General features: G+C 55.0%; 2 protein-coding genes across 9 annotated transcripts in view; one reads left to right on the forward strand and one right to left on the reverse strand.

The window, feature by feature from the left end:
- Window positions 1–26,046, reverse strand: DLG4 (discs large MAGUK scaffold protein 4). 8 transcript variants are annotated; one of them, XM_061143290.1, is made up of 22 exons: window positions 25,926–26,046; window positions 23,987–24,085; window positions 23,712–23,752; window positions 14,908–14,973; window positions 11,396–11,449; window positions 11,209–11,259; window positions 10,881–11,005; window positions 10,615–10,784; window positions 10,389–10,525; window positions 10,077–10,221; window positions 6,247–6,542; window positions 6,031–6,133; window positions 5,607–5,721; window positions 4,120–4,296; window positions 3,814–3,850; window positions 3,674–3,701; window positions 3,496–3,543; window positions 3,274–3,375; window positions 2,778–2,950; window positions 1,750–1,859; window positions 994–1,085; window positions 1–791 (listed from the first exon to the last, which is right to left on the reverse strand). In XM_061143290.1, the coding sequence occupies exons 6-22, from the start codon at window positions 11,236–11,238 to the stop codon at window positions 685–687; spliced, it is 1,995 nt and encodes a 664-aa protein (XP_060999273.1). In that variant the 5' UTR covers window positions 11,239–11,259; window positions 11,396–11,449; window positions 14,908–14,973; window positions 23,712–23,752; window positions 23,987–24,085; window positions 25,926–26,046; the 3' UTR covers window positions 1–684. The 8 variants fall into 8 exon arrangements, 7 of the variants coding, with proteins under 7 accessions (XP_060999273.1, XP_060999272.1, XP_060999271.1 ...); XM_061143289.1 differs by having other exon boundaries at window positions 11,209–11,267; window positions 11,395–11,449; XM_061143288.1 differs by having other exon boundaries at window positions 11,209–11,267; window positions 11,395–11,449; window positions 14,809–14,973.
- ACADVL (acyl-CoA dehydrogenase very long chain) overlaps window positions 25,411–27,494 on the forward strand; it is a 5,252-nt gene continuing 3,168 nt past the window's right edge. The window contains exons 1-8 of the mRNA XM_061143295.1: window positions 25,411–25,573; window positions 25,649–25,724; window positions 25,964–26,029; window positions 26,118–26,190; window positions 26,289–26,353; window positions 26,459–26,593; window positions 26,954–27,098; window positions 27,350–27,479. Coding sequence (XP_060999278.1) covers window positions 25,512–25,573; window positions 25,649–25,724; window positions 25,964–26,029; window positions 26,118–26,190; window positions 26,289–26,353; window positions 26,459–26,593; window positions 26,954–27,098; window positions 27,350–27,479 — 752 coding nt within the window. The 5' untranslated portion in view covers window positions 25,411–25,511. The remainder of the gene's footprint in view (window positions 25,574–25,648; window positions 25,725–25,963; window positions 26,030–26,117; window positions 26,191–26,288; window positions 26,354–26,458; window positions 26,594–26,953; window positions 27,099–27,349; window positions 27,480–27,494) is intronic.

A 27,494-nucleotide genomic window follows, 5' to 3' on the forward strand; every position in this document is an offset into this window, starting at 1 on the left:
CCTCCCCATTCCCAAAAGAAAAAAGAAAAAAAAAAAAAAGAAAAAGATCCCAGGAAAAAAAAAAAAAGCCACAGTTAGACCTTCCACTCATGCAAACCGGCAAAGAAAAAAGGTGGGGGGCATGTGGAAGGCAGGGGGCCCTTGGTGGAATCCCCCCACTAATCCCCCCAAAACCACCTTTGAGAAGAAAAAAATGGAAAAATAAAATGAGAAATCAAGGGACCTGGGGAGTTATGATGGGGGTAGGAGTGACCCCAGACCCTGCCTCGGGGGGAGCGCGGAGGCCTGCAGCCCTGCAATGGGGTGCTCCTGGAGGGGGGCCCTGACTTCTGGAAAGTGTGTGGGAGGAGATGGGGGAGAGCAGGTGGCCCCCCAGTGGGTGTGTGTGTGCGTTGGAGGTGGGCAGGGGCAGAGGCAAGGGGTCCTAAGGAGCCAGGGCTTGGGATCAGGAGCCCGGGGCTCCCCCCAGACCCCAGGTTCCTGGGGTTCCGCAGCCCAGTTCTGGGGTGCAGGGATACATGCAGAGGAGTGTCCCCCCTCCAATGGGCTGGATCCAGTTAGAAAGGAAATAAATAAGAAGGGGTGGGAGGGAGGCTGGGGGTTGGAAGGGCTTGGGCAATTCAGTCCAGACCAAGGGCCCGGGCGGTGGAGGCAGGGCGAGTCCAGGCCAAGCCAGGGCAGGAATCAGAGTCTCTCTCGGGCAGGGACCCAGATGTAGGGGCCTGAGAGGTCCTCGATGACTCGCTTCACCTTGTGGTAGATCTCCTCAAAGCTGTCGCCCTCCACGATGGCTAGGGGCGAGGAGGGGGCGGGGCAGGGAGTCACGCCCAGGGCAAAGGGCACCTTCTCCTAATTCTCCAGTCCGTGAGCCATGGGATGCACCCACCCAAAGGGGATACCTCCTTCTAAACCACCCACCCTGTGGGGGCCCCCTCTTTTGAATCTGAGCCAGAGGCACCTCCTGTGCTGGCCACAGGCTAGCCTCAGCCTCACCTGAGAAGCACTCTGTGAATTCCTGTTCCAGCTTGGTGGCTCTGTCGAAGGCTTTGCGGGCTTGCTCCTCTGTGATCCGCTTATTAATCTCTCTGTGGAGAGTGAGAGAAACACAGACCTGAGGGTGGGTCCTGCCCTGCCTTTATCTCCTCTGTCCAGGGATGTTAAGTTGCAATCATTCTTTTCTTTTTTTTTTTTTTAATATTTATTTGACTGCACCAGGTCTTAGACGGGGCATGTGGGATCTAGTTTCCTGACCAGGGAATGAACCTGGGTCCCCTGCATTGGAAGTACAGAGCCTTAGTCACTTGACCACCAAGGATGTCCCCAGTATTTTCTTATCTAGAGCATGAAGCAAAAAATACAATTCCCAGTATCCTCTGGGGCCACAGATGGGCCCCCTCCCCACAACCCACCCCAGCCAGGTGTGGCCACTTCAGGGACCTCTCCAGAGCCTCATCCTTCCAGCCGGCAGCCCAGTGAAGGGATTCAGATTCTAACTCCCAACAGCCCCGATGCCCAGCAGGTGTATGCCCCAGGGGTTGCTGGGAGTTGTAGTCCCGCCTAGCCCAGGGCAGAAGAGGAGGGAAGAGGCCTGGGCTTCCCTGCGCCCTCTGGATTCTAGCTCCAATTCCCCTCAGGGGCTGCTGGAGCTGCTGTCCAGGGTTCTGAGGGAAGAGCTCAACACAGAGGCCATCTGAGGCCCGGGGCTTGGTATGGGAGAGCCGAGGGGAAACCCCCTGAGACCATACTCACAGAACATTCTCCAGGGAGCGGGGGCGGATGAAGATGGCGATAGGGTGCAGGTGGGCCGCCTGCAGCCGCCTCACGGCATTGGCCGAGACATCAAGGATGCAGTGCTTCCCCTGGGGGCAGGCAGGGTGGGTGGAGGGGGACCAGCAGGTGGTGGGAAAGGACAGACAGAGGTGGCAGGACAGGACCCACACACAGGACGTGGGAAAGTGGAGGACACGAGATTGGCCAAAAGGGAAGTGAGATGGATGTCAAAAGACGCGTGGGCAAAGAGAGTGGAGGCAGGAAGGGTATAGACAGACAGAGTGAAAAAAGGAGAGGGACAGACGGAGAGCAAGGGAGGGGCCAGCACAGGAGGGAGGGGATGGAGGGAACAGAGAGGACAGGCAGGGAGGGGACCCAAAAGACAGCGCAGAGCAAGGCCAAGGGGGCGGAGTCAGGCAGGTGGGGCGAGAAAACGAAGGAGAAAGGAAGTAGGATAGAGGGAGGAGGGAGGGGAGGACGGACAGAGGACAGACAGATGGAAGGAACAAGGAGAGACAGATGGGAGGAGGAGAGGCAGATGGAGAAAGGAGCCATGGAGGGAAGAGGGCAGGGTGGGGGCAGCGGGGAGAAGGTGATGGCAGAGGAGTGGGAGAGGCAAGTGGAGACCCCAGGAAAGGCGAGGGGAGAGGGGAGAGGGCCAAAGGGGAGCCGGCAGAAGGGAGGGACCGAGTTGTGGGGGGCCAAGCCACCAAGGGCAAGGCCACAGGAAGAGAGGTGAAATGGGGCAAGGAGAGGGGGAGAGGGGACAGATGGCAGCATGAAGTTTGGGGTCAGGGACCAAGGGAGGGAGGGAGGGAGGAGGGGAGGCGGGGGGTGGGGAGCAGGGCACCGGAGAGCAGGCAGGCAGACAGAGTTGCCCAAGAGGAGAAGGAGGTGGAGGAGCGGAGTGGAGACCCAGCAGGGAAAGAGACAGAGAGAGAAAGAGAGTTAGAGAGCTGAGGAAGGCCATGGGGGGAAGGAGGAGGAGGACGGGCCGCGGCTCCTACCTGCTCTGCCACCTCTCGCACGGACTGGACGCTGGTTCCATACAGGTGGCTGTTGTACTGGCCGGCCTCGATAAACTTGTGGGCCTGAATGTCCTTCTCCATTTTCTCCCGGGACGACACAAAGTGGTAATCCCGGCCATCTATCTCGTACTCCCGCTTGGGCCTCGTCGTATCTGCCAGGAAGTCACCCCGCCCCCCAAAGATCTAACCACCATCCCTCCAGCTTCAACCCTGCCTACGGTGACCCGCCAGAGAGCCCAGCTGGTCCTCCGGGGAAGGGGGCTGCTGGGGAGACCCAGGCCAGGGGAGACGGGTGGAGCTGCCTCCCCCAGCATCTCTGGGTCATCCAAGTCCCCGGCCTGGGATGGTCCCAGTGGACGTGAGTGTGGCTGAGTAGCACCCTTGTCTGAGAACCCCTGTGTTCAGAAGTGGCTCTGCCTGTGACCCCTTGGGCCCCACCCCCCACCCCCACTGCCCCCCAAGGCCCTGCACTCACGGGGAACACAGGATCCAAACTTGTCGGGGAACTCGGAGAGGAGATCATCGTTGGCACGGTCCTTGGTGGGCCCGAGGATAATGATGGGGCGAGCATAGTGCACTGAGGAGAGCATGGGGGTCAGGCGGGGGCAGAGATCGGGGTCAGGCGTGGGGGGGGGGGAGAAGGGAGGGGCAGAGCCGGGACAGAGGGTCTTGGCCAGGGCGCGCTGCCAGGGCTCACCTTCCATCTGTGTCACCGTCTCGTAGCTCAGAACCGAGTCTTCTCGACCTAACAGGAGGCAGGGCATCTGCAAGGGCTTGGAGGCAGAGGATGCAGAGCCCCCACCTGCCTTCCTGAGGACTCAAGAGAAGCCCAGGGCCCCTCTCCCCGCAGGTCTTCCCAAACTGACCCAACCTACCCTGTGATCCAGAGCTGGAGCCCCAATCCTAGGGAGACAGAGCAGGCCATGTGGTTGGTCAGGAGTCCAGACCCACGAGCACCACACCCCCGCCCCCCACCTCCGCTCTTCCACCAGAGCTCCCGGCCTTCTCCACTTACCTTGGCCTTTAACCGTGACCACTCCCGTCGCTCAACCCTGAGGGATACATGGAGGGATGGGGGTAGAGAAATGCCCAGTGAGGGGCCCTCTTGCTCCCACTCCCAGGGCAGCTGAGAACTCCATCTCCCAGCAGCCCCTGGGCCCCACGCTCCTAAATGAGGTGTTTGTCCCAAGGGCTCCTGTGAGTCGTGGTGCCTGGGAAGGGTCAGCAGACAGATCCCCAAGAAGCTGGGGGTGGACCCATGCTCTCCCTGCTGGCTGCCCACCCTGTGGCCCTTGGGAGCTTCAGGGGCAGGCAGGCTCACCGCCGCTTGCTGGGGATAAAGCCGATGTCATCGGTCTCGCTGTCGGAGTGGACCCGCCGCGCCTGCCACCACTCCTCATCGCTGGCGTCAATGACATGAAGCACGTCCCCGAAGCGGAAGCTCAAGGCCTGGCTCAGGAAGCCGCAGTCCTTGGTCTTGTCATAGTCAAACAGGGCCCTGGGGGGCAGGCAGCCCCAGTCAGTCTGGTGAGGGCCAAGGCCCCCGAGACCCAGCCCAGAGGTTCTGTCTAGGGGTCTACAGACCCGCATGGCCGCTGGTGGCTCTCCCAGAGATGCTGTGGATTCTGAGGAACCCCAGAACTGTGTGGGAACCTAAAGCTCTACAACTATGAACAGCCACTCCATCCTCACTGTGTCAGGGATCAGACAGCCTACGGATCGGGGGCGATTTCGAGAGTAAGATTGAGAACAGCGCCCTCCTAAGAAAGCAGCTGCCATATGCAGGCACGTCACAGTCAGAGGGTAACATGGACCCAAGTCCAGCTACCCTCAGCAGTAGGGTAGCCTTAAGTGACAACCTGTAAGTGACAACTCCAGGGTGAGGACAAGGGAGGGAATGACTGCAGAGACACCAGAGATGCCGAGCAAAGCACCAGGGCTAGAAAGATGGGAAGGGACTCCAGGATCATCAGCATCATCTGGGAGTTAGAACTGACCAGCCCTGGGAGCCAACTGGACCCAGCAAGGATAGAAGGGCTGAGCGAGGCTCCAGTTTGAGCCAGCCTTCTCGGCAGACAGCGGTGCCATTCAGGAAGAGAGACACCAATTGGGCAGGACAGAGAGCATGAGCGCGCGGGAGAAGAGGTGAGCTAGCTTTGGGACATGCTGAGTGTGAACACCTGTGGGACAACCCCAGGGATGTGTCCAGAAAGCAGATGGCTGGAGCTGCAGGTCTGGACCATGGGAAGAGGTCAGGCCTGGGCTGACTGCTCTGAGAGACACTGGCAAAGCGAGCGGCAGGGGAAGCTATGTGAGCGGACCGGGAGCCCAGAGGGAGGGAAGGGAAGAGGCTCGGACAAAGCGCCTATGCCTGGGGCAGACGAGAAAGAGGAGCCAGTGGGAGAAGGAGCCCTAAGAAGGTAGCAAGATGCCACCTGGGAGACAGGGTCAGCTTGGAGACAGCGGTGGTCCACTTCCCCTGGAATGTGTTATCCCAGGGGGTTGGGCAATATTCCAAAAGTTGAGAGATCCCTTACTCTGCCAGGCATTAACCTTTGAGTTACCAGGCCTTGCGGCAGCTGGGGATCCCAGGGAAGATGCCAGGGTGACTAGGGGCTCGAAGCAGTAGGGATCACTGAGGCTGAGGCTGTTTTCTAGTCGCTATGGAGTGTTTCTCAATGCTAACCTGTGCGTTTCCAGCCCTGGTGTGGGAGGCGGGACAGGAGCCCGGCAAGATTGAGGAGCGAGAGCTGGCTGGGGGACAAGGGGCCATGGAATAAAGAGAGGCCCAGCCAGGAAGCATCCAACCTGATATAGAAACCCCTTTTGGGGTTGCTCCGCAAGGAGGCAGTCCCTGAACCCAGGCTGCTGTTCATGAGCTGTTCCCGAAGGTCGTGGATCTTGGCCTCGAACCGGCTGTACTCTGAGGAAGGACAAGAAGGTTCCTGAGCTCTGGCCCCTCCCTACTGTCAGCCTCTCCCCTCCCCTTCCCCCAAACTCTGCAGAAGCCAGGAGACAGAGTTCTGAGCACCATCTGAGAGGGGGAGCTTCAGGCTTGGTTATTCCCGTTTACTCAGCCGTGTCTAACTCTTTGCAAACTCATGGACTGTAGCCTGCCAGGCTCCTCTGTCCATGGGATTTCCCAGGCAAGAATCCTGGAGTGGGTAGTCATTTCCTTCTTCAGGGGAATCTTCCTGACCCAGGGATTGAACCCATGTCTCAGGCCCAGTACCTTCGGGTTTATACTGAGCGATGATCGTGACTGTCTGACCCGCATTCTTCAGGGCAATGGCAGCCTGCTCGTGGCTGGCATTGCGGAGGTCAACGCCATTGACCTAGAGAGAGCGGGGAGAGCTTGAGTTACTGGAGATAGCGGCCGGGCTCCAGCCTACAGGAGCCCCGGCTAGAGGGGAGGGGGCGGTCCGGGCAGGGGCTGGCCTTCCCTTACCGAGAGGATCTGGTCCCCCTTCCGCAGCTCCCCACTGAGGTCTGCAGGGCCACCAGCCAGGATGAAGGAGATGAAGATGCCTTCACCGTCCTCGCCACCCACAATGTTGAAGCCCAGGCCTGTGGAGCCCCGGTGGATCACAATCCGCCTCGGTTCTCGGGGGACGTCTTCCTCCCCGAGCAGGTCCTTGGCCACGGGGGAGTAGCGCCGAGGGGAGGTGGGGGTCATGGCGGTGGGGTAGTCAGTGCCCAGGTAGCTGCTGTGACTGATCTCATTGTCCAGGTGCTGGGAATAAGCTGAGAGAAGACATGGGGGAAGGACGGATGCAACGGAAAATGCACGGAGGGAGACAGCGCCCACCACTCCACCTCCTCCCGATGAAAGCAGCAGAACCAGGCTCAGGAGAAAGGGATGTCACTGTGCCAGAGAAATGAGGCTGGGGTGTACAGGGGACATCTGGTCACAGCAATATCAGGGGGCAGGAATTCAAAGGTCATGGTAGGGATGGATTCTCTTAGGAGCGAGTGGATCTGAAGGGTACACGACCTAAGTATGCCAAGGGTATGGAGCCAAGGGGAATATTAATACCAGGCTTTGGGGATTTTCGTTCAGTTGAACCATCTCTCACATCATCTATAAAATTCCTTTCCCTTTGTTTCCCCCACTTCCTGGTCATTCATTTGGTGAGAAAACTTGGTCATTTGTCCAGCAGATTTTCCCACCTTCTTTTAGGAAATAGTGGGAAACCCTAACAAGTAGATCACTACTTACATCCCTGCCTTGCATCTCCTGTCAAGTGGTCACTTGTATAGAGACTCAAGTTCAATTTTTGACAGAAGTATTTCCTAGATGCTGCTGCGTACTTTCTGCATCATGACAGGACGCGATGTCAGGTTGCATTTTTTGAGATATAAATCTGTAGGTTGGGGTCTTGTCAGCCTGACCCATCCATTATAAAGCTCACCATTAGCCTCCCACCTAAGAGTTTTAGCAGCCACTGACCATCACTGCCTGGACTTGACAGTTCACTGAGGATGGCAAATAGTGCCCATGTATATTTCTTTTTTTTTTTTTTTTTTTAGGGAAGAACATTTATTAGTGATAATTTGTCTGTAAAAAAGAATGTTCCCAGGTCAATCACCAGTCACTCTACAGTGCAATATGCATAGGAAAAGAGAATAAATGCTTGACTCTTTCCCTTTGCTTGCCAGTATTCAGAATGTACAAGTTCCCTAGCATCTTCCAAAGGTACCTAGTTGTTTTGAAGTATCCTTATAATCCTGTAGATTTTTAAATATTTACTGAGTTTTGGTTGAACAACCAGTTTCAATTTGGCTCCTGTCTCTTTGACACAATCTATGAATATCTTCCTTGCTTTCTTCTTTTTTTAAAGGTTTAAAAGGTTACTTGTTCTTTTAATGATTTTGCTAGAAAATGGGAAAGTTCTCAAGTGAAAACTTGGTGGCTCAGATGGTAAAGAATCCACCTGCAATACAGGAGGACCTGGGTCCGATCCCTGGGTCAGGAAGATCCCCTGGAGTAGGGCATGGCAACCCACTCCAGTATTCTAGCCTGGAGAATTCCACGGACAGAGGAGCCTGATGGGTGACAGTCCATGGGGTCGCAAAGAGTTTTGCTAATATGAAAGATGTTACAAGTTCATCTTACACATTCCTTGCTCAAGTCTTAGATCTGGCCCTTTCTTCAAGGAGTAAAGGTTCCCTCTGATAGGTTATGGTGTCTAGAAACAAGACCGTGTGATTTTAATATGGTCTTACAGTATGATTTCAGATTTGGATGAAGTAGTCACATCTCATTATTCTTTTCCAAAAATTTCTTAGCTCTTCTCCCAAATGTAATTTTCCAGTTGGGGGTGGGGGGATGAACATTAACATTCTGATGAGGATTGCATAAAATTAGAGAAAAATTTGGAGAGGGTTGAGATCTTTAGCATATTATGTTTTTTGCATCAGGAAACATGCTGTGACTTTCCAGTTCTTTAGTGTTCTTTTATGCCCTTTGGTAAAGTTTCATCATTTACCTGATAAAATCTGACACAGGTCATTTACTGTATAAATCTGCCCTCTGGTCAAGCTTATTTTTCTAAGAATTTTTTTAGAAATGTTTTTAATGTTAAAACATTTTTAAAGTCTTTATTGAATTTGCTGTAATATTGCTTCTGCTTTATGTTTTGGTTTTTTGGCTGAGAAGCATATGAAATCATAGATCCCCGACCAGGGAACTCATACCCTCTGTATTGGAAGGTGAAGTCTTAACCACTGGGCCACCAAGGAAGCCCTCCAAGAATTTTATAGAGCATTTTCCCTATGGCAAAAAGGATCTTTTTACCCATTATATTTTCTTATTGCCGGGAAGTTATGAGTTCTTGCTTTTTAATCTTACATATGGCCACATTCTTAATCCTACCTATTATTTTTAAGGTTTTTATTTAATTCACTTAGATTTTAATCTAGATGGACAAAAGTATAATTTACAAATAAGGATAAGTCTGTTTCTCCCCATTGAAATGTAACATTTATTTATTCTTTTTTCTCTTGCTACACTGCCTGAAATCTTTACAGCAGTGATTCACAAGCAGGGTAATTTTGCAACCCCCTTGCCCCCAGGGGACATTTGGCAAAGTCTAAAGACATTTTTGGTTGTTCTGACTGGAGGGGAAGGGTACCACTGTCATCTGATAGAGGCCAGGGCTGCTGTTAAACATACTACCGTGCACAGAACAACACCCCCCACAACAAAGAATTGTCAAGGACAAAAATGTCAACAGTCCCAACACTGAGAAACCCGGCTCTAAAGCCATGTGGACTAACAGGAGCAGGAAGAGGTTTCCTTGCCTAGTTACTAACTTAACGGACACACAGATAGGATTTTATCATTACAATGTGTTCACTGTTGATTTCTGGTAACACTTTTCGATCATGTTAAGGAAAACTCCTCTGTTCCTAGTATACTAAGTTTCCTCTCAGAATAGGATGTTGAATTTAATCAAATGCTTTCCCCACATCTGTCTAAAATGAACGTACTGTTCTTTCTACCTTTTTTTTGGCACGCCAAATGGCAGGTGGGATCTTAACTCCCCAATGACCAGTGATCAGGGATCCAACTCTGTGCCCCCTGCAGTGGAAGCATGGAGTCTTAACTGCTGGACTGCCAAAGAAGTCATCCCTCCCTTAACTTGTTAAAAACAATGACTCATACCTAGAGGTTTCATAATATGGAAACACCTTTACTTCCCTGAAATAAACCCAACTTTGTGACAATGTTACTCCCTTAATATACCACTGTGTTTATTTTGCAACTATGTTATTAGAAACTTTTACATCTATGTTCAGAAGCAAAATTAACCCATACTTTCCTCTTTTTTTTTGGCTGAACCATGGGGTTGTAGGATCTTAGTTCCCTGACCAGGGACTGAATCCAGGCCACAGCAATGAAAGCCCAGAATCCTAACCACTAGGTCACCAGGGAACTCCCTACTTTCTTACATTTTCCTTGTGACCATTTTTCAAATGCCCTTATAAAATGAAATGTGAAACATTTTATCTTCCCCTACACTCAGAAAAAGCATAAGAATTACCTATTGATAAAATTAGCCATAAAACCATCTAGTGCCTTCTGGGGGAGGGACTACTGACAATCTTTTCTAGTTCTTTCATGGTGACCAATCTTCCATCTATTCTCCAACCAAAGGAAGTGACAGAGGTTGTGGCCAGCTCAGGGGAAGGATCTGAAGAGGCAGGGTCAATGGGGACGTCATAGGGTGACTGGTGGGGGGGCATGGGGAGCTCCAGGGTTTGGAGGGCTCTCACAGGTTGTGATGTCTGGGGGAGCGTAGCTGTCACTCAGGTAGGCATTGCTGGGCTTGGCCACCTTTAGGTAGACCACATCGTACGTGTTCTTCAGGGCTGCCACAGCATCCTCATGCATGACGTCCTCCAGCCCCACGCTGTTGACCTGGGGCCAAGGGAAGCAGAGCTCAGACGGAACCAGAAGCAATCTCAAGACAGACGTGCCGAGGGCGAGCCCATCAGGAAGCCTGGGCAGGCACCAGGCCGGCAGGCACCAGGCCAGCATGCAGGACCCAGGTGTGGGCTAGAAGAGTGATGGGGGTCCCCACTCACCGCTAGGATCTTGTCTCCGATCTGTAACCTCCCGTCCTTGTGGGCAGCACCCCCTTCGATAATCTTGGTCACATAGATGCTGTTATCTCCGGGGATATGTTGGTTCCCGACACCTCCGGCGATGCTGAAGCCAAGACCTGGGCAGAGGGGAGGGCAGAGGTGGGTCCCTAGGTCCCCTGGGGCAGAGGACAGCGGGAGGAGGGTGGCAACCTAACTGGGTCGCTACCTTTAGGCCCCTTGATGAGCTTGATCTCCATAAGCTTCTCAGCCGGGGGCTTCCGGCGCATGACGTAGAGGCGGACAATAGAGCCTGCCTCTTTGAGGGCCTCCACCGCCGCTGAGTGGGTCACCTCCCGCACGTCCACTTCATTGACAAACAAGATGCTATCGTTGACCCTGAGGGCAGCAAGGTGGGCCTGAGCCAGGAGCTTCCTGCCGCCCTGGTCCTCCCTTTCAAGGGAGCCAGCATCCTAACCCGTCTCCTCTCCCCACCTGAGACGGCCGTCCTGGGCTGCAGCCCCACCGGGAATGATCTTGGTGATGAAGATGGAAGGGTCATCACCGATGTGGGGGTTATCAGTGCCACCTGCGATGCTGAAGCCCAGACCTGAGTTACCCTGGGCAGAAGGAGGGGAAGAGGGTCAGCTCCCCTCTCCGCCTACTCTAGACGGGGCAAGAGGGGAGGGGAGATGGTCGGGGAGCTGTGACCGAAGCAGGAAGGGACAGGGTTAAGAGGCTGGCCACTGAGAAAATACGGGCACAGAGAGAAGCACAGACAGGGGGCAAGGCGGGAGGACCTGGGCTGCATGAGCCTGCTCACCCTTTCCAATGTGATCTCCTCGTATTCCATTTCCCCCTCTGTCCCGTTCACCTGCAACTCCAGCACGGGCCAGAAACACAAGAGACGTGAGACAGACTTCCTGCCTGAGTACCTGACCCTACCCTGCTGCTGGGACCTGACCTTCCCTCCTCCCTTCTGTAAAAGCCCCAAAATCTAAACAACTCACATATCCCGGAGCTTCTAGGGTATCTGTGTTGACAATCACAGGGGGAGAATTGGCCTGCGAGGGAAAAAAGGAGATGAAAAGCTGCCTGAGCCTTGGCTCAAGAGGGAGCCCGTAACCAAGAGATCCCCCCACCATGGCTACCCTCTCAGCCTCTTAACCTGGCCTGCTCTGTTCCCTTTGACTCCCTGAAGGACCTAGCCTTGATCCACGTTACAAACACACAGGTACACGTGCTGGCCCCAACTCTGCCCAGCCCAGGCCCCCTGCATGTGGAGGTGTCTGAGAAGCAGGAAGAGAGAGACAGCCAGATTGGGGAGCAGCAGATGGTATAGAGCCGGGAGAGGGGGGGCCGGCTGGTGGGGGGAGCTTCTCACCGGATGTAACACCACAGAATGCTACATGCCTTATGTACTACACACACATACCACAAGGCTCCTGTCCACTAGGTCCTACCCCATCCCTGTCCCTATCTACCCACCTACACCCAGATCTTTTCATAACCCTCCCTCAGACTTGCCCCTCATTTTCACACACATGTGCCCTAAACCCTGAGCCCCTGGAATCCGGGGTTCCCCAAGATGCAGGCCCCACCCTCCTTCTCGCCCACCCACCATTCAATCTACTCCTTCCTTTAGGGATCCTGTTGCCAAGCAACGGTATCTAAGCCCAGCCAAGGCCTGGGGAGACCCACCTCCTGGAGGCCCTGTCGCCAGGACAACGGGAGGGGGAGATGGGGCGTGGCCTAAGAGCGACCAGATTCCCAAAGGCAGAATCTGGTCCGCTAGCCCCGCCTCTCCTGCTCTGGGCCCCGCCCCCCAGGTAGCCCGGCAGAAAGAAGTCCAGGCTGAAGAGGTTTGAGGGCGCAGCGCCTCCTGAATAACCGTCCTTCCTCCCTCCCCTACGCCCCTCACTCTACGCAGTGGAAAGAACGTCAGGAAAGGGGAGTGGTGAAAGACATCCGGGTCCTAGCCTCTCATTACTCTTACCCCCACCCCTGCCCTATTTCATCCGGGAAAGGGTTAAAGTGGGGTGTGCCCAGGCCCCTGACGTCAGTCGCCTCGACACAGCAGGGTCTCTAGATTCTAGGGCAGGGCCGCTTTAGGCCGGTCCTAGGGGCTTCCCCAGTTGCCAGGGCAACCGAAGCCACGTTTCCATAGCAATGGGGAAGGCAGCCAAAAGCCTCCTTCCGGGGTCCCCAACCTGTCTCCTCCTTAAACAAATATTTATTTGGAGCCTACCAAGCGCGAGGCACTCATCGAGGATTCTCCAGACTCCTGGCTCTCTCCTCCCCAAGGGGTCTTTCCTCTCTCCTACGGCGATATGTCAGTACTACATATTTTCAAGCTCCGTGATAGATTTCATACCCATAAATCTATTAAATCCATCCTCTGACCCTTCAAATCTCAGCAAATGCTACTGCCCAGCCAATAGCCACTGACTGCCTACATCCCATCTGCATGTCCATCCTCTGCCCCACAGCCTGTCTTCAATTGCCATCCCCAACCTTACCCTAGACCTTCCTGCCCCAGGCTCCATCTTTTATCCCCAACTACCTTCATCTCATCTCATCTGTGTAGCTGTAGATAAAACACCCCTCTCTCCACCCCATCCGATATCTTCCAACCCCAGCCTCCATTCTCCATCCACTTCCCCGCCCTGTGCCCCTGTCCAGGCCCATCCAGCATCAGTCTCCTGCTGTTATCCTCCATCCTAACTTATGATTCCTCAGAGAGATCACCACCACTCTCTCTTACTTCATTCTCTGACCCTCAAGATTCTACACCCAAATCACAATCCTTCATTCTCAACCCTCTGAAAACTGAGGCTTCTCCTGTCCCCCAGCTCAGGCCTTGTCATGGGTCCTCCCTCCCACACCCAGGGCCTCCAGCACCCACTTCCCTCTGCTTCCTGGGCACAGATTCCAAGTCTCCCTACCTCTGTACAACCACCTTCGCTCCTCTTCCCCTTCCCCAGGGACTGAATGGCCCCATCTTGAGGGAAAAAAAGCGTCTTCTTTCCTTAGTCCTTGCAGCCCCCAGCATTCCACAGGAATCCTCTGCACCCATCTCCTCCTCTCCTTGCCCTCGATCAGCTCAACCTCCTCCCTGGTTCCATGTCTCATCCTTGCCTGTCTCCTGACCTAGGACCTCTCACCTTCCTCTTGTCTTTCCACTTTTCTACCTGCATGAGAATGGTATTTCCCTCTCCAACTCCTCTCCAACCACCTCCTTCTCACTCCAGAACCTACTGCTGCCCAGCCTCTGCCTCCTCATTCCCAGGCTCAGGAACTCAGGAACCTCCTCTCCATCTTCTTGGTGAAACGTCAACAACCTCCCCCTTCCTGGGACATCCCACAAGATCCTAGAATCTCACCCCTGACCCCAGTGTTCCCCTGAATCTCACAGCCAGCCTGGTACACTCCATTCCTCCCAGCATACACCCCCAGAAGAGGAGACTGAGGGGGAAGAAGATGGGAAGTGGCCTGGAGAATGGAAGATCTCAAAAACAGGGCCTTCCCAGGACTGGAGAAGGGAAAACATAACTGTGAGCACAGAAAAGAAAGGGAAACAGGTGGTGGTGAATAATAATGGGGGGGGGGGGGGGCGAGTACAGAAAGAAATCTGCATGGAGGTAAGCGTCCAAGAGGAGGAGAGAGAGGAGGCATAGGAGGAAAGGACAGAAGTGATGAGTAGGGAAGGGGGTTAACATGGAGAAAGGGAGCCGGCTGACCCAGGCAGAGGACTCATCCTGGCCAGAGAGCCTGAGCTGGGGATCGGGGAGAGGAAGAAGGAGAGTGCGTGGGAGGAAGAGAGAGACAGCATCCAGCATCAGCCAGCAGAGAGGGTAAGGCAGAGAGGAGGGGAGGCACAGGAGGGGTGCAAAGGCCGAGGCAGGGGACAGAGGCAGAAAGGCCGGGCAACCAGAAATCTCAGACCAGACAGATGGAAAGGGCTGGAGAGCCAGGCCCAGAGGCCGGAAGTGGGGGGAGGAGGCAGCGAAGGGCCAAGAGCAAATGAGGGCAGCAGGAGTTCTGAACAGAGCTCTGGACACAGAAAATGGAAACGGAGGTGGGGGTGTGTGAAGGAATGAAGAGGGCCCAGGCACGGGGAGCATCCTGGGGAATGCTCGCATCTCAACGCACGTGTGCGCACACACGCAGACACACACGCACACACACAAGGGCTGTAAACTCTACACCCGCTCCCACTTGCCTGGCCTCTGTTTCTCCTCTTTAGGAACCAGGTGTTTCCAACGCCCCCAATGCCCCCTCCCCTGGCCCCAGGAGCCCAAGCCCAGCCCCCCAGCCCCAGCTGCCCCCCACCTCCGGCTCTCGCCCTACCGGGCCTTGGGGGTAGTTGTAGCTCCGAGGCTCCGAGGGCTGCACTGGGGAGGGGGCCGCCTGAGTCTCCTACCTTGAGGGGGGAGAAGTGGGCGTGGCCCACGACCCCTTGGACGGCCTCGAGGTGGGACAAGTTCCTCTCCGCCACGTGCACCAGCTCGGGGGCGTTTACCTGGTTGGGGAGGTGGGCCGGGCTGTGCTCCAGAGGGGGCGTGTCTTCATCTTGGTAGCGGTATTTCTGGGGACGGGGACGGAGGCGTCACGGGGGCCGGCCCAGCGCCTCGGGCTCCAGGCGGCCCGCCCCGGCGCGCCTCTGCTCCCCTGCCAGTGCAGTGCGGAAGGCCCTGGGGCCTGACCAGCTCCTCCCCCTCCCTGTCCTCCAGCCCATTGGCTCCCCTCTCTCCACCCTCCCCACAGCCCCCTCTCCCGCCAGGCCCTTGGCACCTCTCCTCTCTTTCCAAATCTGCACCCTCCCCGCAACTCTTCCTACTCCCAGCCTAGGACCCCCGCCTTCTCCCCAGCACACCACCTCCTCTGAAGTCCGTTTCTTCAGCCCTTTCCCAGAGCTCCAGCCCCTCGGCCACGTGCACCGCTCCCCTTCTCTACCTCCATCCCCAGCATCCTAGCTTGCCTCATCAGCTTCCCCCCACTTCCTCTTTACCTTAAGCCCATTCCCCATGTTGTAACCTCCCTCCTTCGAGTTGCTTCTCCCATTCTGTACTCCATCCCACCCCGCTCCACCCTCCTTGCCTCAGTCTCCCTACTGCAGCCACTGCCCCAGGAGGGAATCACTCCCCATCACCTTGCACGCCCGGGGCAAGGACCACTGTCGAGCCCTTCAACTAGCAGGTACTTGGCATCAGCCCCCCTCGCAGGACTAAGCTAAACTGGTCCAGCTGGCCTTGCTGGTTCCCAAGTCTTCAGCAAGGGGGCCCCAGGACTCCCCCACCTCTACAAATGCCCAGAGGCCAGCCAGCTAATCGGATATACTAGAAGAAGGGGGAGGGTAGGGGAGGAACAGAGACGGTAGGGCTCAGAAAGGGGGCAGGAATGCATGCCAGCTTCCAGGTTCCATGACTGAGGAAGTAGGTAGAACCTCAGAGTAAATTCCTGGTCTCCCTTTGGCCTTTAGGAGTGAAAGACCCAACCTGACCCCTGATTCCCCTTCCTAACTCACTGCGTACCATCTCAGGGGCCTCCCTTACTAGCTTAATATGGACGCCAGTAAATGAGATTAACGGAGGGACCAGAGAGAGGAGGGCAGCTGGAGACACTAATGAAGGGTAGCGCCTCTGCCCCCCACAGAAGCAAACCCTCCCCAAGGCCAGGTTCTGTGGAGAAAGGGGAGGTTACCATGTGTAGGGCTCTCTCAGAGACTGGAGAAGACAGAATACGCTCCCCAGTACACATTGGTAAAAAGAGAAGGCAAGATTTCCCTCTCAAAAAAAGTATCTGAGAAGCTGAGAGGACCCCAACATTCAGAGGACAACAGTTACAAGATCAAACTGGAGGAAGCTTATCAAGGTCAATGCCTGACACAGTATGACTCTGAAAATTCTGAGGATGAGGAACCAAGGCTGAGGATATAGTCCACTTTGGCCATGGTTAAGGATAAAGTAAGAGAATAGGAAGAGGAAAATGGTCCATTAAGACTCTCCAATCCAGAACACAGAGACAGCTGAGATCAAGGAGCACCTAGATACATTTTTTTTTTTTAAGGCTGCACCATTGGGCATGCAGGATCTTAGTTCCCTGACCAGGGATCAAATCCATGCCCCCTGCAGTGGGAGTGGGGAGTCATAACCACTGGACCCTGCCAGGGAAGTCCCACCTTGTTATGTTTGAAGTCTTAAGGAAAGAAAAGCAGTTCATCAAGGTACACTTTGTTTTCTGGCCTTGGAGACAGACTTGGAGAAAGAACTCCTAGCTCCCTCCAGGTTTCCATACCAAGAACACAAAAAGTGGAGAAGGGAAGTTAGGGGAAGTAGAAACTAATATAATCCTCCTCCAAGCCGGGCCCTCTTGGGTAACAGAATTCAATGAACTGAAAGAGGTTGTTGTGCCACATTCTGAAAAGGTGGTCTTTGGCCTGGATAGTGCAAGAGCTGAGGGACAGAGCCCCAAAACTGGAGGGGCCAAGGAGGGAAGAAGGAGACAAGGAGACTGCTCTCTTCTCTCTTCACAAAGCCCCCAAGTCCCTGTGTGACAACTGAGGTAGGGCTAAGGGTTGAAGCTTCAAGTTTGTGGAGTTTGGGACAGGGCAGGGAGGGTTTGAGCCCAAAGCCCCTCCATCTTCGCCCCACCTCACAGAGAAAATTCCTGAATCCCAATGAAGAAATCTTAGGATGCACACAACGAAAATGGAAGCATGGAATGGGACATGTCATTGTTTATTCTAGAGGAGATGAAAGAAAATCTGTAGCACACTGAGGCTGCAGGCACCTCTCCCTTCCCTACCCCCGTGGGGGGTGGGGTGTCTGGGACTGAGAAAAAGGCTCCTGATACGGTGACAAAGTCAGGGAGATGGGGAACAAGGAAAGGATCCCAAAGTTCCCAGAATGTGGCTGAAAGTGGTTAGGGCCTACATTCAGTCCCTGGAAATTTTTAAAGTAAATGTAGTAAAGAAAAACCTCTGGAGAGGTGGGGGTGGGAGAGTCATTAGGAAACTGCAAACTGGGAGGTGGGGGTTGAGGTCAGCACCTCTCATCCCAGACTAAAGGACTACTAACGCAAGGCAGGCTAGGAAGGAGGGTCCCCTCTTTTATGCTACTGGGGCTCAGGGCAGCGACCAGCGACAGCTCCAGTACAATTGGGACCAAGTCTGAACCCCCAATATAGTAAGGCACAAGTAATATTATTAAGGCACAGGCATAGGATAAGTCAAAGGCCTAGGGGGTCGCTGTTGCTCTTTTCCCTTTGGCCCCCTCTTCACAGCCCCAGTTGCAAGAATGACCTGGAACGGAGGCTTGCACCCCCAGAATAGAGGGTTGTGAGTGAAAGTGAATGATCATAGGAGGGGCGACCCATTGCGCCTGTCCGAGAGACACTGCCACCCAGAGACCCCGCCAAGCAGAAGGAACAGCGACAGCACTTGAAGCTTGTACCCCGAGATTTGGGGGTCCGGAAAGAGGGGAGCGGGGCCGGAGCCCGTACCGCGGCACGTACCACGCAGAGACACATGGAGGCGAATCTGTTCCGAGCCGACATGGAGAAGGGGAGAGGGACTGAGGGGAGGGGATGGGTGGGAGAGCAAGGGTCCCGGGGTTGGGGGGGGGGGGAGGGGCAGAGGGGCGGGGGCTGCGGCGGCCGCGGCAACTGGAGGCTGCGGCCGGAGTGGGGGGGGGGGGGGGGGGTGACGGCGCCTGCGCAGTGCGGGAGAGCGTCACGATGGGAGAGAAAGGGGTGCGGGGAGACCCTCTTAGCCATCAACTTCCCTGGTACCAGCTGTTTCTCTGTGAACTTCACCGTGCACAGTATACTCCTATTCATTCACAAATACAGACATTCCTAAAATTACCAATTTATCGCTCTGGTTCTCTGGGATCCCTTATGCTATCTAATCTCCCACCCCTAAAATCACCAAGCCCCTATTACAAAACCTCCCTGGACTCTCAGGGTGCAGGGAAGGAAGCAGCACTTCTCCCTCACGTCAGAAAGATCCCCAAGGGATCTAAACTGCCTCCCACAATCCCCTCCCCCCAACCTCCCCAATGATTGCTAATGTAGACAACATCCCCACAGATGTCAAGACGTCTCCTATTCTAACCATCAGTAAAGCCCCACATGATAGCCAGACAACGTTTTCCAAGAGTTGAAAGACCACAGATCCTGTTGTACCCTTAAATTAATATACCCTTTAAATCATCCCTTTTAAAATTACATCTGTTCCCCCAGTCTGCTAACAGAGACCTTGAAATTAGTGCAGCTATTACCCTTGTTCTAATGTAAACATCCAAATAACCAGTCCTCAAATCCACTTGGGGTCCCCTCTCCAAATTCTTGAACCTAATGAGATACTCATGACTTTTCTAACATGCCCCAGTACCACCAGATCCCATTTCAGGGAATACTTAAGGGACCTTAAAGCTGACCTTCTGAATTCAGTTGCAACCTCTTCAGTTTATTACTAGACTTTTAGATTAAGAGATATTTCTCTATTCCTTTTCTGTACTCTTTAAATGTATACATTATTCCCTTTTCTGGCTGCCCTCCCCTACCCCTCAACATTCCTACCCACCCCCCGGCCATGATTCTGAATTTCAACTCTGTTGGACGATTACTCCCAAATTTATCTATCTCCCTGACACCGACGTCTCAAAAATTATTTACCAAAATAAGATCTGGCCTGCAATTTCCAGTGACCCACAAATCTCCCGTAACACCCCAAAATGACTGCCTCAGATCTCTTCCATTTTGTCCCAAACTGAACCTAAAAGCACCTCTTCTAAATATTCTCCCATTGAACTCCCACTTTTCCAACTCTTAAAGCCCAGCGAGCAATCTCCTAAAATCTGCTTCCCTGGCTTTTCTAAAATGCCTACAAATGGTAGAGAGGACGGATTTCCCTAGAACCTGATCCATGCCCCCTCTCTTCCCGTTGACTGGAATCTGTTAGATACGCCCCCACGATGACCCCCAAGGCCCTAGTTTCATATCTGGATAGAATGCTTGTAATCCTCAGAGGGAGCCAGTGCGGAAGGGGCTGAACTGGAAATTCCTTACAGAAAAGAAAATGTACAGGCCCTAGTTCTCCACCAGTGGGCGCTATGGCCATTAAGACCCTCCCCCATCCCCCATTTCCTTTTTCCCTCCATTTTCCGTTTCCCCGTTGCCTGGCAACACAACGATCAAGGACTTTGCCGTCGCCTAGCAACCGTCTCCCTGGAACATAGCGTTGAGGTAGGAGGTTGTGCTCTGATGAAATCTTAACAGTCCTCCATCTTAGAAAAACTGAGACGTCAGATCGCCCAACCTCCGGATTCTCCTTTCCAAAGACCCCTGCTGCCCGCAGTTTCTAGGACAAGCCCCTCAAACCCTGTCTCCTCTTTGCACATGGGACCACGCCACGCCCCTGCCGGGTCAGCCCCGCCCTCATTTACCCAGTCCTAAGGCCCCACCCCTTTCTGAGGTTGTTTGCCCGCCTCCCTTGGTAGAGTAAGCCAGACCCCGCCCACCTGCCTCCAGGAGACCACGCCTGCGTCCACTTCCCGCCCATTCGCTCCCCTGGCCTCGCCCACACTGCCCCTCCGCCACGCCCCAGTCGACCAATGAATGAGGCCGTAGGCCACACTGCCCCGCCCCCGACACCTTAGCTTTGCCCAATAAGGACCACCCGGAGGGTTTAACCGCTTCGCCTCCGGGACTCTAGCCAAATACCCCCGGTCTTTTCCCACTTTTCTCCCTCCCCCACTTGTTCTGCTCCGCCCTCCGCCACCCTCGCCCGGCCCTCAAGTCCGCCACGCAACTTCAGTCGTCGCCGGTTACCATGGCAACGGCGGCAGCAGCGCGGGGAGTAGGGGGAGGGACGGGGGCGGAGTGGGAGAAAGAGAGATGCTCAGAGACACCGGCAGAGAGCGAGGCAGAGAGTAAGATTAAGTGATAGCTATAAGGCAGAGTTAGCGCAAGGCACAGGGCCTGGCACATAGTAGGCATTCAATAAATATTCCTTAAATTACTGCGGCAGAAATCTAAATATAGGCGATGAAAGATGGAGGAATCAGATGTAGCTGGGAAGCTCAACGACCGCAAAACATGAGCACCCTCTACCCCACCCAGCATTCTGGGGGGACAAGTGCCATGTGCCCCCCCTGCTGGCTCGTCCAAAGCGAACCCTCCGCTGCCCTGGATAGAGATGAACCACAACTCCCAACAGCCCCAGGGGCAGCAACCCTCTAACACTGACGGTTCTCCTGCCTCAAAGCCTTATGGGACTTGGAGTCCCCGCCATCCCGAGACTGACAAGTTTTCCGGCCAAGGAATGTGGCAAGCCTGGGTCTCCACGCCTCTGTAAAACCCCAAAATGCATGATCCTCTCTGCGCAAGACTCTTTCCTTCGGGGATGCTCAACCCTGGGCTCCATCGAAGAAGCAGGATTCTTGAAGGGAGATGAATAAACCCACCCTCCCAGAATAGCTACCAATGCTGACAAGGCCCTCACCCTCCCTTCTCATATGTGCGTTCACGTGTTGGAAGCAGAACCCACACATTCCAACTGGCTTTCTGTGTACACCTGCACATAAGGGACCATAGCCAGAAAGCCTAAGACTAAGGAGCAGATTAAGGGCAGGAGTCAAGAGGAACTGAGACTCAGGACAGACCTTAAAGGAGAAAAGGCCAGAGAAACTGAGGCACAAAAATCCACTGCAACTACAGGAGATGGGAAGAAGAAGCAATATGGGAGAAAGCCCAAAGCCCACAGAATGGAGGAAAAGCAAGGAGCCCTCAAGAGAGGATAGGGGCTTGGACCTAAAGGTCCTCAGCCTTCAGTCTCCTCCAACCATGCTCACACATGCACAACGCATGTGTAGATGCATGTGTATACATGTATGTGAGTTTGTGGCAGGGAACATGTGTGTCCTCAGCTCCCTGCCCTGAGAATCTGCAGTTCCCACTAAATATAACCCCCTCCCCAGCCTGTGACTCACCCAGACCCCGCCTCCCCGGCCCCCACTTCCTGTCCCACCCCCCAACCCCCAGCTGCCTGCCAGCCGCCCAAACCTCCCTCCACACACCAGGCTTCCAGCTTTCCAGTCCCATAGTCTTAGAGTCAAGACCCAGGTATTCTGCAGCCCACCAGAAGCTTGCCAGTGTTCCCCATCCCGGAGTTCCTGCACTTGGCAGGCTCACAGGGACACCCTTGTACAGATCTTCACTGCTGCCCGCCCGGCCCTCCTCCTACACCTTTTCACCCTAGTAATTTTAAATCCAGGTGTCCTCCCCCACCTTGATACCAAGGGTCAGGGGTAACAGGAACATTCCCTTCCATCTGCTCATCTCCCTCTTTCCGAACCAGGGTAGATACGGTGTAGGAGGAAGTGAGGATGGTGGACACCTGCCTGGGCCACCCCCAAATTTTTCACCACGCACCTGGTACCCCTCCTCAAATCCCCTCTCCCCAAGCCTCTCATCCTCCTCCAAAAAGCTGGCAACCTTAGCTGCTGCAACCGTCTACCTCCCCAGGGAGTACCCCGAATCCTAACCTCACCTGGTCCAATCCCTCAGGTGATTCTCTGTCAGGTTCCAGTTCTCTGACAACTCCCAACTATCCCCATTCCATATGACTTATCCTGAAATTAACAGTCCCCTCGAATTAAGAGCACCCCCAAATGTATCTAAGATGCTTCTTTTATAGTCTAAAGGCCCACTCCTTCCCTGCCAGCTGACACCCCCAGACCAGTCAGGTACTCACAACCAGTAACCTTCTACCCTCAAGCCAGGAGGCCCCTGAAATTGGACAAGGCAACTGGAAGCCAGCTTGTCCCCCAGGAGGGAAGAGGAACCCCCCCCCCCCCCACATAGTCCACCTTCTAACATACACCAAGCAGAGCTCCCATGTGAGCCAGGCTTCTCCTTAAATAAGTCTCCCTCAACATCATTGGTGAATCTCAAAATCCACCAGATCCCCAAGGCACAGAATACCCCCCAATTTTCCATTTCTCTACAGGTACAAAGGGATCACTCCAGGGGGCACCTGTGGCCAAACCCAGCATTTTCTCAGATGTGAACCCCAAACTAAATTATGACCCCCCCATCTGCTGATGCTCTCATTCCAGGGCCCCCAGCCGCAGATTAGGCCTGATTAACCCCTCCCCACGAACTCATACCCTCCCCCCAGTTTACAGGCCCCCCTATCATGCTTACCTTGGTTGTCACTATACAGAGACAGTCCATGTTGGGGGGCCTGGCCGCGGCGGCGAGTAAGGGGCTCTGACTTCATCGGAGTTTCGTTCCTCCCCTCCGTGGGTTCTCACCCCTCCCCCCTCCGCACCCCACTTTTGCAGGGGGGGCCAGGATGGGGGGAGGGGTGAGAGGGGAAAGAGGGGGTTGGAGAAGGGAAGGGGAGGGGAGCGTGGGAGGGAGGGGAAGGGGGCCCTAAAAGGGGTCCCCAGTGGAGGGGAGGGGGTTTAGGGAGTACACCCCGATTCTCAGGAGGGGCGGGGGCACCGGGGGCTGGCAGCCCCGGGGTTCGGGGGCTGGGGCATGAGCTGAGGTGGGGGAGGGGAACTGGATGTCGGGGAGCCCCGGGGTAGGGGAAGGTCTTGCCTAACGGCCAGGGGCTAGGGGCCGTGGCGGGGGAGTAGGGTGGGGGGGTCGGAGGCGGCAGCGGCCGAGGGAGCCGTGGAGCCGAGGAGGGAAGGGGAGAGAGGAGGAGAGAGGAAGCAGGGGGAGGGAGGGAGGGAGCGAAGAGCGAGAATGGGGGGGGTGCCTCGGTAGAGTTAACTCCTTCCGCGCTGGCAGGAACCCGGATAATGGGAAAGGAGATGCAGGCAGGAGCCCAGAGGCCCTGAGGCAAACATGGAGTCCCGGCCAGCCACCAGCGAGGACAGCAGAAAGGCAGTGAGGAGGGAGTTTATTTCTCAGAGGAGGAAGCACCCACCCAGCCTCTCAAAGACTGGGAGCACCCAGGGTGGTTGAGATACTGGAGAGAGGCCATGGTAGGGAGTAGGGAGTGAGGGAGGGGCTGGCAGGAGGGAATCCCTGGGGGCCTAGGGCTCCCTCAGGATTTACAGGAGGAAACCTGAAAAGTGATTGCATCCTGGACTCTTAAGTGCCTGAAACTGGGGCAGGTAAAGAAGAGGGGGAAGCAGGAGAGCAAATGGGCTACAGGACTAGAAAGAGAGCACTCCCCTCGCCCCTGACTCAGGAGGTCGTCCCCGAGGACCCCCAATTCTCAGGCTCTTATTAGCAGTAGTTTGTTCACCCCTCCAGCCCTGCTGCACCCTCAGGAATTCAGAGCCCATCCCCCAACCCCCTTACCTGACTCTCTGAGATGGAAGCCTCATAATAGTCCAGGATGTCTGTCACAGGAACAGAGCTTGAGTTACCCCTCCCACCCCAGGCCTCCCTGGCCACCCCTGCCATCACCTCACCTCCATCCCCATCCGGTAAAGGAGGAACTCCTCCAGTCAACACTGGTGGACACTGACCCCTGATCTCCAGGCTCCCAACCAGCCCCCAAGTTCAGTAATCGCCCTCGCAAGCACAGGCCAGCCCTTGTCACTGCTGCCCCTCAGAAAACTGGGGCTACTCACCCAGCAAGGCTTGGAAGAGGTCACTGTGCAGCACCGAAAGGAGAGGGGGTGCCCATCGCAATAGCGGGGGTGCCAAGAGCCAGAGGGCCGACTTGGGAGCTGGTGAAATGCAAGTAAGGGGGAGGGGTTGGGACAAGGAAGAGAGAGGGACCAACACCCTCACACACACTCACCTCCTCTTCCCCAGTCTTTGTCTTCTCACCCCAGACTCTCTAGAAAGGTCCAGGGTGAGGGATCCCTGGATCCCAGGCCCCATCCACCCCCAGGCCTCCCCTTCACAAGGACGCCTGTTTTTCACCTCTTGGTCCTGGTCCCTCAGACATCTCTCTTTCCTCTCACTTTAATCTTTCTAATCCACCAGGGTTGGAGCTGAGCTGTCTTCTCTCCACCCAGTGTGAGCTGTCAGGTAAAGTAGGCAGTCTCTGACCCGCCCACCGTCCCATTCTTCCCCTGTTCCCAGGTACTCTCACCACCACCACCACCACCACCTTCCTCCTTACACCCTTGGCCCCTCTCCCCAAAGCCAAGCATGACCACTACATTTTCCTGAGGGCCAGGAAAGAGGATTAGCCCCAAAGTGCCCTGATTTGGAAGCCCTAAAAGAAAGGAAATTGTCACTGTCTCCTCCTGAGTTTGTCCTCAGTGAGAATGGCAATAAGATGGTCATACATTACCTAGGATTTCTTGACCCAAAGCTAGATGTGTGTGTGTGTGTGTGTGTGTGTGTGTGTGTGTGTGTGTGTGTGTGTAGGGGACAGGACATGAGAATTCCTACAGTTCCTCTCAGGCTTGGGAAGAATCCATCTGCCCAGAGGTCCAGAGGTCTGGCCTAGACATAGTCTCAGGGAAGAACAAGAGAGCACAAAGATGTTCGGGAAGGTGTCAGAGACCCTAAGGGAAAGGCAGCAAACCTAGGGGGTCCTCTGTGAAAATTTAGGTGTTTCCAGAGTTAGTGACAACTTCTAGGTCTCAAGATAATATGCCTGGGCAATTCACACCCACCTGGAGTCACCCACTTCTTTATTTCCCTCCCTTTTGTGTTGGCGGAGACGGATTTGAGCGGGACCTCAGAGTCCTCTTTCCTTGCCTCTGCCTCTGGTATCTTTCTTACACTTCTCTCTTTCCATCTCTCCCTTCTAACTCCAGCTGGGAAGTCCTCCCTTCAGTCTACCCTCCACCCCTCTGGGGGCAGATGCCTAAGTTTCTCCCTCTTCCGTCTTAGCCTATCTCATCACCCTTGCTGCTGGCTACACTCTAGTTCGTACAAACTAGTTCATCTAGTTCAGATGAAGCTGTTTGGGGGAAGACAAGAGTCGTTTGGAGATGACCCTAGGTCAACCAGATTGCAGGAGCTATGTGGCACTCCGGAACTACAACTCCCAGCATGCTCCGGTGGCCGGAAGCCCCGCCCACCATGACCCGGTGCATTGTGGAGGATGAGTCAGGGCCGGGGAACTAGACTTGGGCAGACCCGAGGTAGCTCTAGGTCAGCTTTTAGGGCATCGGCGACCGAAGCAGTTCAGAGATGCGGGCAGCGAGAATGGCTCCGAGCGTGGGGCGGCAGCTGCTGAGGCTGCGGAGCGGAAGGTGTGTGTGTGACAGGGGAGAGGGGGGCAGGAAGCCCTGGGCACTGGGCCAGGACTGAACCCCTACTCCCCACAGCTCGTGGCCCAGTGCGCTCCTGGGGCAGTCCCGGCCCGGCCCTGCCCGGCGACCCTATGCGAGTGGGGTCGCCCAGGTAAGTGACGGCGACCTTTAAGGGGTGTGAGAGCCGGAGTCCGCTTCGGCTCCCACCTCTCCGCTGCCGGCAGGGGTCTCCCTCTTGGTCCCTCCTAGTCACCTGCCAGTCGCCTGGCGCCCAAAGTAGGGGAAAGGGCAAACCAGGATGACCTGAGGATGAAACTAGGGGAAAGGTGTCAGATGCACCCTCCCCTCTTACCTTTGCTGTTTTTGGCACTTCGGAATCCCTTTCCCCAGCCGGCTGTGGACCAGTCTGATTCCCAGCCTTCTGAGTCTTCGACCAGGGAAAAACGGGCCAACTCGGTAGGTGGCTCCGAGCTGTGGAGGATCTAAGCCAGGGGCAGACCTACCCGACACTCTTCCCTGATACCCCTCCCTTCTCCCTGCGCAGGTATCTAAGTCCTTTGCTTTGGGGATGTTCAAGGGCCAGCTCACCACCGATCAGGTGTTTCCATACCCATCTGGTAAGGAAATGAGTAGGCAGAGCCGGGCGGGGACAGGCAGCTTCCCCTGACCGCCTGGCTTGACCTGCCCTGCCTTCTTGACACTCCAACCACCGCAGTGCTCAACGAGGACCAGACACAGTTTCTCAAAGAGCTGGTGGGGCCTGTGACCCGATTCTTTGAGGTGAGCAATGCCAGCCAGAGGAATAGAGGGCGTGGTTCCCGATGGAGTGAGGTTAAGGAGCCTTATTAAAAGGAACCTGGAGGTGAGATCCTGTACCTTCCCCAGGAGGTGAACGATGCTGCCAAGAATGACATGCTGGAAAGAGTGGAGGAGACCACCATGCAAGGTCTCAAGGAGTTGGGGGCCTTTGGTCTTCAAGTACCCAATGAACTGGGTGGCGTGGGCCTCTGCAACACCCAGGTGAGGGAGTCCCCACAGTCACCTCCTGCGTTCCAGTCTTCTACTTTCTTGCCCCCGGGGCAAAGGTCTCTGCCATGAGCTGCCCTGGGGGTCTGTGGGATAGGGCCGTGGACCTCACCCACATTCCCAAGTCCTAAAGGATCTCAAATGTGGGGATTGCCTGAGGATGTGGTAGGGTACTTGCCTCCCACCAAGGCCTAGAACAGACCCGCCAGTGTCCTCTGTCATTGGCCCACTTGCTCTGTCTACTCACTTTGCAGGGACACCCAAGTTGGGCTCTTTCCTGCTGCCCATGCTTCCCTGTTAAGGGCAAGTCCCCATTTAGCCAATTACAGTCCCCAATGCCTGTTTCCCCTCCAGTATGCTCGATTGGTGGAGATCGTGGGCATGTATGACCTTGGCGTGGGCATCGTCCTGGGAGCCCATCAGAGCATCGGTTTCAAAGGCATCCTGCTCTTCGGCACAAAGGCCCAGAAAGAAAAATACCTCCCCAAACTGGCATCTGGTGAGGCAGCCCCAGGAGAGCCAGAGATTGGGGCTTGGTGGATTAGGCCAGCCGTATTTAGATCACCGCATAGCTGGGTGTGTTAGCTAGATTGGGGGGGAGGGGGTCGGTGAGATCTGGGAAAGACATTCAGAAGTCACTGAATATCGCTAGAGGCCTTAAAGGGGGATGGTTGTGCTCCATGGGTGGTGGCACCAAAGTGACTTCCATGCCCATCGGAACCCAGGGTAAAGGAGCGCTCTCTCCAACAGGGGAGACTATAGCTGCTTTCTGTCTAACCGAGCCCTCCAGTGGATCAGATGCAGCATCCATCCGATCCTCAGCTGTGCCCAGCCCCTGTGGAAAATACTATACCCTCAACGGAAGCAAGATTTGGATCAGGCACTCTTCCATTTC

Source organism: Dama dama, chromosome 5, assembly GCF_033118175.1.
Source record: "Dama dama isolate Ldn47 chromosome 5, ASM3311817v1, whole genome shotgun sequence".
Taxonomy (NCBI): Eukaryota; Metazoa; Chordata; class Mammalia; order Artiodactyla; family Cervidae; genus Dama; species Dama dama.

What these genes read in the sequence shown, in the direction of transcription:
- DLG4 (XM_061143284.1), bottom strand. Translation starts at nt 22,625, where the DNA reads ATGGACTGTCTCTGTATAGTGACAACCAAG. An exon ending in TCTGTATAGTGACAACCAAG is followed by an intron (nt 14,974 to 22,595) that starts GTAAGCATGATA and finishes CCCCGTCCCCAG; the next exon opens with AAATACCGCTACCAAGATGA. An exon ending in AGGGGGACCAGATCCTCTCG is followed by an intron (nt 6,134 to 6,246) that starts GTAAGGGAAGGC and finishes CGCTCTCTCTAG; the next exon opens with GTCAATGGCGTTGACCTCCG.